A 14,433-nucleotide genomic window follows, 5' to 3' on the forward strand; every position below is an offset into this window, starting at 1 on the left:
TGGCACCTCTCATATTAATTAAGTAAAACAAATTGCTTATCTTGAAATAATATAACAGTTAGAGTCCTCAAATTTTGTCGGAGTCACTTTAGCGGCAATATGATTATTTGAGATAAAAAGTAGGCGGACTAGCGTTAGGGAGCGTAGCACCACCCATATAAATTAAATACAAAAATTCGTTCATCTTGGAAACTAATAGTTAGAATATTAAAATTTTGTAGGAGCCACTTTAGTGTCAATATGATTATTTACGATAAAAAAAATGGGCGAACTAGCGTTAGGGGGCGTGGCACCTCCTATATAAATAAAATACAAAAAATCCTTTGTCTTGGATATTATTACTTATCTGAACATTTTTAAGAAAAAAGAGCGGACTTTCATCTGAGGGCCCCCATAAAAATAAAATAGAAAAATTCGTATATCTGAGAATCTATTAGAGCTAGAATCTTAAATTTTACTTGAAGAATTTTGACATTAATCAACACATTTAGAGTATAACGAGCGAACTTTTAATGGGGACTTGCATGTGGGGACATCTCCCAAAATACAAAATATTGTTTATTTAAGAAAATATAGAACTAAATTCATAAAATTTTGGATAAATTATATTCATCTGAACATTTTGGAGGAAAAAGAGCTGAACGTATTTTTTTAGAATTTAAATGAAATATATTGTCATCAAAAGAAATTATAATAAACCTTTAGGAAAAATTTTACAATTTAGTAACTAAATAAATAATTTTTGATTATTATGCATTTAATTCCGATTGGTGTAGCGAAGCACATCTGGTATTAGCTACTTTTTTTATAAAATTACTGAAACTAGAACTCAATCAGAACAGCAAAGATTAACTAATCTGATTAACGTTTGATACTTTATTTAAAATTTGAATATATATAGATTTATATATATACATACTTACCAATAACTCACAAACTATATCCATTATATTATAATTTGTTGTTATGTAGTCTTTTTGACTCATTGAGGCAATGTTTCCTAGAATGCACAGCACTTGCTCTTTTATATCAGGTGAATAATTATTTTCTAAAACTATGCAAAGGCAATCCAGTAAATCTTTCGAATGTGTTGTCATTATTAATTCAATATGATAAGTATAGCAAAGAAGATTTCGTAACAAACCCAACGTTTTTAGGACAACCATTGGATTGGATTCCTTTAAAGTCTTTAGGATTCTTCTTAAACCAAATGTATTAATAATATTAGTTTTAATATTATCTTCGCATTGATACGCTAAATTCATTAAAGCCCATATGCAATTCAACTTTAATGAAGATTCTTCATGGTCAGATAAATTCGATAATTTCTCTATAATTCCTGAATTAATAAGTTCCATTTTTGCTGGAGAAAATTCAAGAAGAAGATTGCAAAGCGTGGCAATTACTACAACAAGAAGCTCTATAGAAGGATCATTATTTATAATATCAAGTAGTGGTTCCCAAATGGTGTGGTCCTGAAATAAAAAAAATATTTTATTGAGTAATAAAAATCAGTTTGTATAATATGAATCTACTTTAATTATTTTAATTTAAACAAGTGAGAGTATTCTACTTGGCTGTGCCAAATCTCATATACCTACCTTCTTTTGAATTAACAAAATATTTTTTTTTAATAACAAAATATTTTTCTTCAATTTTAAAAACGTGGACATATGAATATTAGGGAGTCAAGTGGATCACTTTTTACGAATTCCTTTAAAACGATGCGTTATAATGCACTAAACACGAGAAAATTTGAAAAACAATATTTTTAAAAAGATCCACAGTACTCTACCAGCGATTGAAAATCTTGATCTCAGTATATTTTCGACTTGGGTGTCAAAAAATTAAAACCCATTTCGAAAAAATCTAAAATATTTTATTTTATTTTTCAAAAATATACTGAGGTCAGGATTTTCAATCGCTAATAGGGACCTAAGGATCATTACAAAAAAAATATTTTACTCGTGTTTAGTACATTAATACGCATCGATTGAGTGGTATTCTTACATGGAAACTTTTTTAGGCTCGGGAAGAAGTGATATACTTTTAAAACGTATTTTTTATACTCTATGCGAATGGGAAGAGTCGATTTAATATTTTCAAAAATTGTATAAAAGTTATGACCCTAATGTACATATGTGGACAGTAAAGTCAATTATGGACCGATTTTCATTACATTTGATAGAATAGCTTCGGTTTGTATAATAATTATACGTTTCGAATTTCATCGCGTGTGTCGAGTTTATAAAAGGGGTTATAGTAATTTTATGAAGGGGAACTTATATTATAGACAGGTACTCAAAATATTTAGCTCATATAAAACTTATTTATGTTGAATTTCATCGCTATACGCGAACTTTTTAAACAGATATTCCCGTTAAAGCTGCTTTTCAATGGTTCACTTGTATATTTTCAATACCAAAAAAATTTACCTATATATAATATAGATAAATTTCAACCCTCGGGTCGTTCGGATCTATAATATATGTATATGCTTTTGTGGGTCTATGGCCAATATTTTATGTAAACGGATTTACAAAATCAATTTACCACTTTTTTTTTCAAGGTAGGTATAAACTGAAATTGTATAAAATAAATTGTTGGAGTTGGCAACATTGTTGAGTTAAAACTTAAAAAATATTTAGTGAAAGATCAGAGAAATAAAATTGGTTATTTAAGTAATAAAACTAGTAAAAAAACAAGTAAGAGTTTTATATTCGGCTATTCCGAATCTTATATACCCTTCACCATGATGATTAAAAAACAGTCAATACGAATTTTATTACAAAAAATCAAAAAATACCAATTGCAAAACGGTAAGGTACCAAAAAGTCCCCTTTTATGAGTTCTCACATAATCCAGACTCTACATGCTAAATTTCACGTTTCTAAATTCAATATCAAGGGAATTTCAAAAAGTACCTTATGAAGAACGAAAAAGTACCAAAAAGCCCCTTTGACACTTAATCCAAGTGTACTTAAAAGTCCCCCTTTATGTGTTCTCACCTAATCCGGATTCTACAAACTTAATTTCATGTTTCTAGGTTCAATTTTATAGAAAATTCAAAAAGTACCTTTTGTAGAACGAAAAAGTACCAAGAAGTCCCTTTTTATAGGTTCTTACCTAGTCAAGGCTTTACATGCTAAATTTCATTTTTCTAGGTTTAATATTATAAAAAATTCAAAAAGTACCTTTTGTAGAACCAAAAAGTACCAAAAAGTTCCCTTTTATGTGCTCTGATCTAATCCGGGCTCTACATACTTAATATCATGTTTCTAGGTTCAATATTGTAGAAAATTCAAAAAGTACCTTTTGTAGAACGAAAAAGTACCAAAAAATCCCCTTTGATGTGTTCTCGTCTAATCCGGACTCTACATACTTAATTTCATGTTTATAAATTCATTATAATAGAAAACCCAAAAAGTACCTTTTGAAAAACGAAAAAGCAACAAAAAGTCACCTTTTATGGGTTCTCATCTAATTCCGAATCAACGTACTAAATTGCATGTCTTTTGGTTTAATTTTATAGAATATTCCAAAAGTTTCTTTTGAAATTCTCACCTAATTTAGACTCTACATACTTAATTTCATATTTCTAGGTTCAATATTAGAAAAAATTCCAAAAGTACATTTTAAAAACAAAAAAAGCACCAAAATGTTCCCTTATATGGAAGCCAGGCTCCATATACTTATTTTCATGTTTCTAGCCAATAACAATACACTAGTGCTGCTCTCGCTCTGCTGTCCACGCTCTGCCTTGTTTTTATAAACAAAAGTACAATAACAAAATTTACCGTGCGATTGTGAATTTTGTTATTGTTTTTTGCAATTTCTGTTTGAGCATGAGTAAAAAAATGGAGATATCTGGGGTCCTCTAAAAACTGATTTCAATAAACATACAGACAGACAGACACACAGACGGACATGGCTATCTATAAGGATCCAGAATATATATACTTTATACTTTCATATTTCCAGGTTCAATATTAGAAAAAATTCCAAAAGTACTTTTTAAAAACAAAAAAAAGCACCAAAATGTTCCCTTATATGGAAGCCAGGCTCCATATACTTATTTTCATGTTTCTAGCCAATAACAACACACTAGTGCTGCTCTCGCTCTGCTGTCCACGCTCTACCTTGTTTTTATAAACAAAAGTACAATAACAAAATTTACCGTGCGATTGTGAATTTTGTTATTGTTTTTTGCAATTTCTGTTTGAGCATGAATAAAAAAAATGGAGATATCTGGGGTCCTCTAAAAACTGATATCTATAAGGATCCAGAATATATATACTTTATGGGGTCGGAAAATTATATTATAGAAATTACAAACGGAATGACAAACTTATATATACCCTTCTCACGAAGGTGAAGGGTATAATAACAAAAAACTTGATTGAAGTGAAAATTATTGATGCTCTTTATATATGAGTAAAATCAGAATGCTTGCAAACAGACGAAAAAGTTTAAATAAAAATAAAATAATATGTATTCAATGCAAAACTGAAGTGTTGGAATACGAAGATGCTTTAAATTGCGATGTATGTAAACGAACTCTCCACTCAGTTTGTACGAAAATGGATAAAAGGCAAATAGAAAAATTGCTTACAAACAGAATTTTTGCAATTCTTCTGAAATCAATATAATAAACGAATTAGCTGAAATCAAAACAAATTTAAATCAGCTTGAAGATATTAGGGAGACAATTGAATTTATGGCCAACCAGTATGATAATATTGTTACGATTTACCTTTTAAAACGTTCGTTTATTTACTTTTTGAAATAAACCGGATTCTTTTTATTGCAAATAAAAGCGCCAATTAGTTTTTAAATTACAACAACTCTTTATTTACACGGTTTCGTACTCGATCTCTTGACGGCGTTATTTATACCTTGTCAAAAAAGCACTCACACTAAGTGAAATAGACTGTTTCTAAATAAATACTGTTCAGAAACATTCATAATGAATCTTGAAACTGGCCGTTAAGAACTGTTTAATTTAATCCTAAAGCTCGATCGTATCTGGCCTTCATTTTATCACTAGTCATTTTTATTCGTGTCCGCACGAATTCATGAAGTTCATTAAGGTCATCTTGCTCTTAGAAAAGCTTTCATCATCCTTACTTTTTGATGACGGCGTTATACCAAATTCCAAATCACCAGGCAGCTTGAGTTCTGTTCCAAAAATAATTTTTCCAGGTATTCGAGAGGTGGAGTCGTGAACGGCTGTTCGGTAGGCCAGCAGAAATTTTGGTATGTGTTCTTCCCAGTCCTTCTGATGTGCACTAACCACTTTTCTAAAATATTCCTCCAGTGTGCGATTGAATCTTTCGACCATGCCGCGTGACTGAGGATGCAGTGGAGTTGTTCTTGTTTTTCTTATTTCGTATATAGCACATTTCTTTGAACACAGCGGATTCAAAATTTGTGCCCTGCTCCTAGTGTAATTCCAATGGTACACCATAACGACATATCCAGTTGTTCACAAACACGCCTACAACTGTTCTAGCTTCCTCTGACCATTTGCTGAAATAATCCATAACCACTAGAACGTAACGGTTACTGGCATCACTAACAGGGAAAGGGCCTGCTACATCCATTGCAATCCTCTCAAATAGCGCACCTGAGTTGTAGCGCACCTGAGTTGTGGTGCACCTGAAGTTGTCCACGACTTCTTCTTACTGGACCTTTGGATGCTAAGCATATGCATATGACGCTTTCTTTTACCTCAGCCTTTGCGCAATGTTTGCATTGCATGTTGCATGGTATTCTCGATAGAGCATCCGCATTACCATGTTTTCCACCTTTCCTGTGCTTAATGCTAAAATCATAAGACTGAAGGCGTTCAATCCAACGAGCGAGTTGCCCTTCAGGTTCTTTAAATTGCAGCAACCAACTGATGGCAGAGTGATCGGTTCTCAGTTGGAAGTGTTGCCCATACAGATAATTATGGTAGTGGTTGACACATTCAACTACTGCTAAGAGTTCACGTCGCGTAACGCAATAGTTTCTCTCAGGCTTTGAAAGTGTTCGACTGAAGTAACCGATGACTCTTTCAGTGCCATTGACCACTTGGAAAGTACACCGAATATTCCATATCCGCTCGCATCGCTATCTACTACAAACTTTTTTCCTGGTGTGGGATATGACAGCCGCTGATATTATTTTAAGGTCTACTTCAAGGTTCTTCAGGTGTTCATCAAAAGTCCATTACAATTATGTCGTCGAGGTACACCAAGAATGTCTTCCCATGAAGTCTTTTTAATACCTGTTCCATTAAGCTCTGTTGTTGGAGCATTGCAGAGTCCAAAGGGCGTCACATTAAACTGCCGTAGTCCATCACTAGTACTAAACGCTGTCTTTTCTTTGTCTTTGTCAGCAATCTCTACTTGCCAATATCCACTTTGCAAGCCCAATTTGTTCCAGCTAGCGTGGCCAGAGTATCATCAATTCTAGGTAGCGGATAGCTGTCTTTCTTGGTGACATCATTCAGCTTTCTGTAATCGACACAGAATCTTGTACTGCCATCTTTCTTCTTAACAAAAACCACAGGCGAGCTCCAAGTACTACAAGATGGTTCGATTACGCCGTTCCGCTCCATTTCATTCGCCGACTCCATCACTTTGATTCGTTTTGCTAAAGGAATAGGACAGATGCTTGTCTTTTCAGAAGTTGTTTGGCTTTATTTTTATCTGACGGTGCTAGTTTTTCTACCCATTTCCCCACATAATCCGCTAGTAACTCATGTTCTTTGATGGATTTATTGGCAGGCTTTTCTACACAATTGACTACTGCCTCTGCTGAAGCACATTCACCTAGTTCGGAATTTGGCTTGATGAATTTTTCATAGCTGGTTAAGTTAAGCACTCTTACTAGGAACTATTTTGCTTTTACAGGGTTTGACAAGGGCTCTAGCTGTTATAATATCACCTTTTATTTCTGCTGGTTCTACTACCCACAAGCTCACAATATCCCTCAAGGCGGGCCCACAGCAAAACTTCTGACTGTGGAGGCAATTTTTGATGTTCAACGGCAACTAACTTTTTTACTTGGGCCTTGCTCTCATATTCAACATCAAGAGGTATTTCAACATTTCGCCAAATCATAACATTTGGTCCCATAAGCAATATAATGCCATGTTTAATCATGAAGTCTGCACCACTGATAACCATGATATCGGCAACAATAAATACATGATATACGCTTAAGTTGGCAATGGTTACTTTCGCATTTAATTTACCATGGATAGAAGCAGCCTCTCCAGTAGCGGTACGTAGACTTACCCCGTATAGTGGTTTAATTATTTTCTTTACAAAATCAGGTCTTATGATAGACTGCGATGCTCCTTTGTCTTTAGTAAAAATTTTCCTTTGACCATTGATGTACCTATTAGCAGTAAGATTACTATTTTTCTGCTGCATTACAGATATGGAGATTGTGGGGCCCTCAGATGTGGGAGCTAGCACTTTCCCCTCAGTGCTAGCTCGTTTCAGTTTAAAAGTGACTCTTGTGATGGTTGATGATTTCTCCGTTTTCTTGGTGCTTTACAGTTTCGCTGGATACGACCGCTTTTACCGCAGTTATAAATTTGGTTTTGGCTTTACTTTGTTTCTCGTTTAAAGCCTCTAAAACTGCCTCTTTTAATTCCTCGGTGACTATATTTCCCTCGTTCTCTGCGACATTTCGCACCTTGCATATTTGAGGCTTTGAAATTATTTTCGCCGTTTCTTGTGCCAGCGCGAAAGAGACGGTTTCAGCGAATGACGACTTTGGTGTGGCACAAACCGCATGTTTTATCTCAGGATCGCGAATGCCATTTACAAATGCCTCAATCTTGAAAATGTCTAAAAATGGGTGGTGTTCTCCTGGATAAGCCAGCTGTAACAAGCGCTCGATTTCCAAAGCAAAGTCTTGTAGTGTCTCATTGGCCTTCTGCACTCTACCACGCAATTCCATTCGGTATAATTACTTTTTGTGTTCTCCACCGTACTTGCGTTGTAGTGCCTCCATTATACAATCGTAATTATTTCTGCTGCTCACTGGTACGCTTTCAAGAACTACTGAAGCATTTCATTTTAAAGCAAAGATCAGTTCTATAACTTTTTCTAGGTTGTTTCACATGTTTCTGGTGGCAACTGTATCAAACTGGAACTTGAACACATTGGAAGGTGTAGTGCCATCAAAACTTGGGGCCTTTATTCTACAAGAGGTTTCTGGAATAATTCGTACCGCTTCTTCTTGATTCTAAGTCTGACACATTTTTATCAATATTTATTTCTAAATCGTTTGTCAATGTTTGTTTCTAAATCGGCCACTTTTCTGTCAATGCCTGTTGTTAATAACCTCAGACATTTCTTGAATTTCAGTTTTAAACTCAGCAAAGTTGGTTTTAGATGTTTCTTTGAGGTTTTTAAATAGGAAAATCAAACAAGTTTTCATGAACGGGAAAGCTAAAATGAAGACTATTGATTATCTCAAAAGTGTGTACGTAAATGATTTTATGAGCAGAGAAACTATGTAGATTTTTAATTATGCTAAAATATTAAAAGAAGTTGGATTCAAATTTGCTTATACCAGAGGTAGTAAAATATTTGCGAAGAGAGATGAGAAAACCAAACAAAATCAAATAAGGTCCATGGATGATGAGGACAAGAAATTAATGTCATCTACTGCTGGTAAGTAAATAATACTTCTTCAAAAAATGGTGTTTCTGATGTTGATGATGATGACAGCGAAGATGGAGATAATGCATTTGTATCTTGTAACTAACTAATTTATAAACTTTTACTGTTTTTTGAATTAGTTTTAACATTTTTCTTACTAATCATGGTGTATTCAACTCTTTTCATAACGAAAGTAATTCCGAATTGCTAAATATTTTCTATAAACATAAGAAGTGTTTCATCAATCAATAAAATAAACAAATTCAAATTCCAACTTAGTCAATTGAAAAAACTCCCTAATATAATATCTATTCAGGAAACCAGGTTTAATAAGTCATATCTAAATTTATACAATATCCCCAGTTATGAAGCAGTTCATTTTTTGGAAATAAATCTGGCATTTCTAAACGGCTGATCCGATCGGGATAAAATTTGGCGTAAGCGTAGCCAAGGAGTATTAAGTTTTGAAGATGAACCCCGCAGATGCCCCAGGGACGGAGCTGTGGCGGCTCAAAGTAGGGTACCTACGACATGTAAAATTTTTAAGCTCGTGCCATTTTTTTGTTTTTCACCCAAATACAAACATTTTATATTTTCTGAAAGCGCTCGACGAGATCTTGAAAAAATATGCTTGGACATACTACTTATCTCTTATAATATCCGAGTTATAGGCATTTAAAAATTTAGTGATACAAAATTTACCATACCTTGGTCCGCCTTTTTTTGAATACCGGGCGTAATTTTGGACAAAATGAACAATTTTTTCTTGTTAGTTAAACAACAAAATTCAATAATATACAAAAAATTTCAGATCAATATCATTTACAGATCCAAAAATATACGTTTTTTAATTTAAAAATTCAAAAAATTTTAGATTTTTGCCGTTTTTTTTTGCCCAAAATGTGTCTTAACTCTTTTATTAATAAAATAAAATTTTCTTTAAGAACATATAACAATTTTATAGTTTTCTAAAAGGTATCTTTACGCAGAACGCTTTGGCGTAAAAAACTTGCGTCCTTCCGAATATGACTTATTTTTTATCAAAACTTCAACTTTGGGCGACATGTTCTAAAATCCCAAAGCTGGGATCAGAAAACTGAAAGCAGTTTTGGAAACCTCAATATGTTTTCTATTTACTCCAAAAGTATTTTCCCAGCCCTGAAAGAAATGTGGTCCCTATGGGCAAAAAAGTAAAAAATCCCATTTTTGGGATTTTCATTCCTATTTTTTGAAATTGCGGGATGCCCTTTGACCTTTTTAAATTTTTTTGCATTTTCTTATTTGAAATGACAAATTTAACAAGCGTTGAAGATTTCATTGAGTTTTGTTCATAAATAAAGATTTTGTCATATATTACATATTTGTTAAATTTCTAAAACTATGATTTATATCAAAATTTTAATATCTCAATTACATTCAAAAATATGTTCATTTAAACCTGTATCCTTTAATTTCATATTTTTCATATTTTAGTTTTAAATATGACAGAACACGTTTAAATTTTATATTTACCTATTTTCTATTGGTTTGCTTATCCTTATAATTGAAAGGTCCTATTATGCTTAAATTTTCAGAAATTTATAACTATTTTTTAGCTAAATTTTTTCGACAGATCATTTCGTTCTGTTTCGTTTATGATCATGTAGGTAAAAATATACAGGTAATGATAATTTCGATTCATTCACTAATAAGAAATATCAATGACTGAATTACAGGTTATAGTAATATAGTCCTAAATGTTAATAGGTAGACAGTTCGTAATTTTTTACTTTGGAATACCTGTATCGGTATATAAGTAAACTTCTCAGATTTTAAGTACCATATTTAATATATCTACAATGAAGATTGCATTAAAGTACGAAGAGTTGTGTTCCGTTTTATGGAGTGTATTTTCAAAAGGATAGTTGAAAGAACAGAATCAGAAGATAGAAGTAAACTATTAAAAATATCTTCATTCTGTGATTGCCTGGAGCATTTTCTTGAGCTGAAAAGTTGAACATGCTTAAAATCTCGATTCCTCGCTACCTGGGCTTATTCTGTTAACTCTCAAAGTGAAAGAATATTCGATTCAATTATTATTTGACCATGACACAATACTTTGTGTACTGTTGGTGTTAGTTCCCTCCATGGATACAGAGATACAAGCAATTTAGAAATTTCAGATGTATATTCCTCAAATCGATTTCAATTAATTTTATGTTTACTATTCAGTGCCATTAAAATAGTGTTAACTCTTGTCGATTCTAGTTATTTTTGAAGTAATTTCAAAATCACGAAAAAACTTTCTCGCCGTATTACCGTCATTTGTACTACCGCAACTTGGAAGTGGTTTGTCGATGTTTAATCTAATCTGAACTTTAAATTCTTCTTGCATTCTGCTTTTTTTCCGCAACTCTCAGTTTTTTCAATTCTTCATTATTTTTTGTTGATTTAGTAAGATTCTTTGGCACACTTCTATATTTGAGGTCGTATGTTATGTGTAAAAAGTAATCCAAAAACCGTATTCTGGCATGGAGTGGTGAAATTCCGAAAGACAGGACTTCTTCATTAATACTTCTGCTTTTGTTTATATTTGAGAATTGCGACTTTTTCTCATTACATATTGACCATCTCCAGAAGGAAGAAGTTTCTGTTGCTGACCTTTCCATCAATCATTGTTAAGCTTAGCTGATATGATACGTTAATAGAGAATTCCTTTATTTTTATGCAAATGGGCTCCAGTGCATTTATTTCATCTTTTAAATATTCCACTAAATCTTTTGTTGTTTTCTTTGACTCCTTTATGTATTCAAATCCCATGGGTCTACAAAAATTTTTTGAACCCGTAGTTGTATTGATCCATATATCTTGAAATGAATTTCCGATGCTTGACGATGATGGATTAAGGGAATATGAACGAATTCGTAATGGCACTAATGAAGACATAAATACATTTTTGTAGTCTGCTAATGTTCGACTGTATTCAGGAAGTGCTGATAAACCGTCACATCCCCACTTACACATTAAGACAACATCACAATTATGAATTTTCCTTAGTTGGTCTTCTGAAAAGCAAAGATGATATATCAATACAAGCTTCCACATCATTAACAGCAATAGGTGATGGTAGGATAGTTTGTTTTTTTCCTGGATCGCCTTGTATGATGGTAATATATTGTGTCCTTTTTCATGCAGAGCTTTCCTTAATATTTGGTACTTATTTCGACTGAGACCCAGTTCCAACATAAGCGCTATTGCTTCCTCTTCAGTAAAATTTGATTGTGATGTTGGAGTTGGTATACTTTCCACAATTCGCTTAAGTCGTTTTGGTGATGCATTAGGAAGAATAGTTGCAATATGTACGGCATCCATAGGTTGGTTTTCCTTTCGTTAAATGTATCAGCAATTTCCTCATTTGAGATTGAAAAAAGTTTTTGTGTGACCCTCTTTTTTTTGACCTTGAACATAAGTCTTCGTATGACTTGCAAAGCGCTCCTGCTGATGTGTTGTAAGTTGAGATTTCCGTAGTAGTTTCCATCCAACTACAAAATTTTAATCGAAATTTCTTTTGATTTCCATCCACAGACTTACTTTTTACATCAAAAAGTTTTAAATTTTTGATATGCCTGTTTTGTCTACTTTTCTACTATATGTAGTTTTTATATAATTTGAAATGTCTTCAATTCTTTCTGGCCCTTTTGAAGATACACTCCATAAAACGGAACACAACTCTTCGTACTTTAATGTAATCTTCATTGTAGATTTATTAAATATGGTACTTAAAATCTGAGAAGTTTACTTATATACCAATTCTTGTCATTTCCGATACAGGTATTCCAAAGTAAAAAATTACGAACTGTCTACCTATTAACATTTAGGACTATATTACTATAACCTGTAATTCAGTCATTGATATTTCTTATTAGTGTTTGTGTGGGGTGATTTAGGTGTTGTTGTGCGTGGCTCATAATAAAATTATAATTTTTTTATTGTATATACAATGTTATAGTCTATAATAAAATAATTAACTAAATAATTTTTAAAAATTTACCAAATATTTTATTCAACACCAAATGTATGTTCTGTCATACTTAATACTAAAATATGAAAAAGATGAAATTAAAGTACACAGGTTTAAATGAACATATTTTTGAATGTAATTGAGATATTGGCTTGAAATTTTTTGTAAAGGGTCGAGAATTTCCATATCTAACTAAAAAATGATATTAAGGGATAAATATGGACTAAATTGCTGTAGCTATCTGCGACCCTATTAAAATTTTGATATAAATCATAGTTTTAGAAATTAAACAAATATGTAATATATGACAAAATCTTTATTTATGAACAAAACTCAATAAAATTTTCAACGCTTGCTAAATTTAGCATTTCAAATAAGAAAATGCAAAAAAAAAAATTGAAAAGGTCAAAGGGCATCCCGCAATTTCAAAAAATAGGAATGAAAATCCCAAAAATGGGATTTTTTACTTTTTTGCCCATAGGGTCCACATTTCTTTCAGGGCTGGGAAAATACTTTTGGAGTAAATAGAAAACATATTGAGGTTTCCAAAACTGCTTTCAGTTTTCTGATCCCAGCTTTGGGATTTTAGAACACGTCGCCCAAAGTTGAAGTTTTGATAAAAAATAAGTCATATTCGGAAGGACGCAGTGGCAACATTTTAGAACACGTCGCCCAAAGTTGAAGTTTTGATAAAAAATAAGTCATATTCGGAAGGACGCAGTGGCAACATTTTCAAAAAATAGGACAAGTTTTTTACGCCAAAGCATTCGGCGTAAAGATGCCTTTTAGAAAACTATAAATTTGTTATATGTTCTTAAAGAAAATTTTATTTTATTAATAAAAGAGTTAAGACACATTTTTGGCAAAAAAAACCGCAAAAATCTAAAATTTTTGGAATTTTTAAATTAAAAAACGTATATTTTTGGAAATTTTTTGTATATTATTGGAAATTTTGTTGTCTAACTAACAAGAAAAATTACGCCCGGTGTTCAAAAAAAGGCGAACCAAGGTATGGTAAATTTTGTATCACAAAATTTTTAAATGCCTATAACTCGGATATTATAAGAGATAAGCAGTATGTCCAAGCCTGTTTTTTCAAGATCTCGTCTAGCGCTTTCACAATATACAAATCTTTGTATGTGGATGAAAAACAAAAAAAATGGCACGAGTTTAAAAATTTTACATGTCGTAGGTACCCTACTTTGAGCCGCCACAGCGCCGTTCCTGGGTCATCTGCAGAGTTCATCTTCAAAACTTAAACTCGAATACTCCTTGGCTACGCTCACGCCAAATTCCTGATCGGATCAGCCGTTTACAAATGCCAGATTTATTTCCAAAAAATTCCATTCTGCCCCACTGTGCGCTGCAGCAGAAAATGTATTAATAAAGTTCTCACACAAATCGGATGAGTTGGTAAATGTATTTATATTCTCCAGATTATTATCAATAAATCTTCCAAATTCGACATAATTAAATTTAAGTTTTTCTTCAACAAAAATGTTTTTCTTTAGATCTATTTCGAACCTTAGTAAATACACAGTCAATTGATTATTGCACGAATAAAGCAAGTTTTCCGTCTCCGTTAAAAACGTTTCCATATTGAATTTTTAAGATCTATAAATAAATGTAAGAACTAGAGGTTTATTCATCATTTTCACATCAATTAATTGAATCGTCACAATTTCCATGTAATTATACCCTTCACCTTCATGAGAAGGGTATATATAAGTCTGTCATTCCATTTGTAATTTCTATAATATAATTTTC

At 32.5% G+C, this 14,433-nt stretch overlaps 1 protein-coding gene across 2 annotated transcripts in view; it reads right to left on the bottom strand.

Annotated features, from left to right (window-relative positions):
- Positions 1–14,433, bottom strand: part of LOC111675710 (armadillo repeat-containing protein 8-like) — a 205,909-nt gene that overhangs the window by 25,491 nt on the left and 165,985 nt on the right. Inside the window, exon 6 of one of the 2 annotated variants that reach the window (XM_046952829.1) lies at positions 924–1,475. In XM_046952829.1, the coding sequence (XP_046808785.1) occupies positions 924–1,475 (552 nt within the window). Of the gene's footprint in view, positions 1–923; positions 1,476–14,433 lie in introns of those variants that run through there. The other variant, XM_046952828.1, reaches the window with a different exon arrangement.

The sequence above is a fragment of the Lucilia cuprina genome, chromosome 5 (assembly GCF_022045245.1).
Source record: "Lucilia cuprina isolate Lc7/37 chromosome 5, ASM2204524v1, whole genome shotgun sequence".
In the NCBI taxonomy this organism is placed as follows: domain Eukaryota; kingdom Metazoa; phylum Arthropoda; class Insecta; order Diptera; family Calliphoridae; genus Lucilia; species Lucilia cuprina.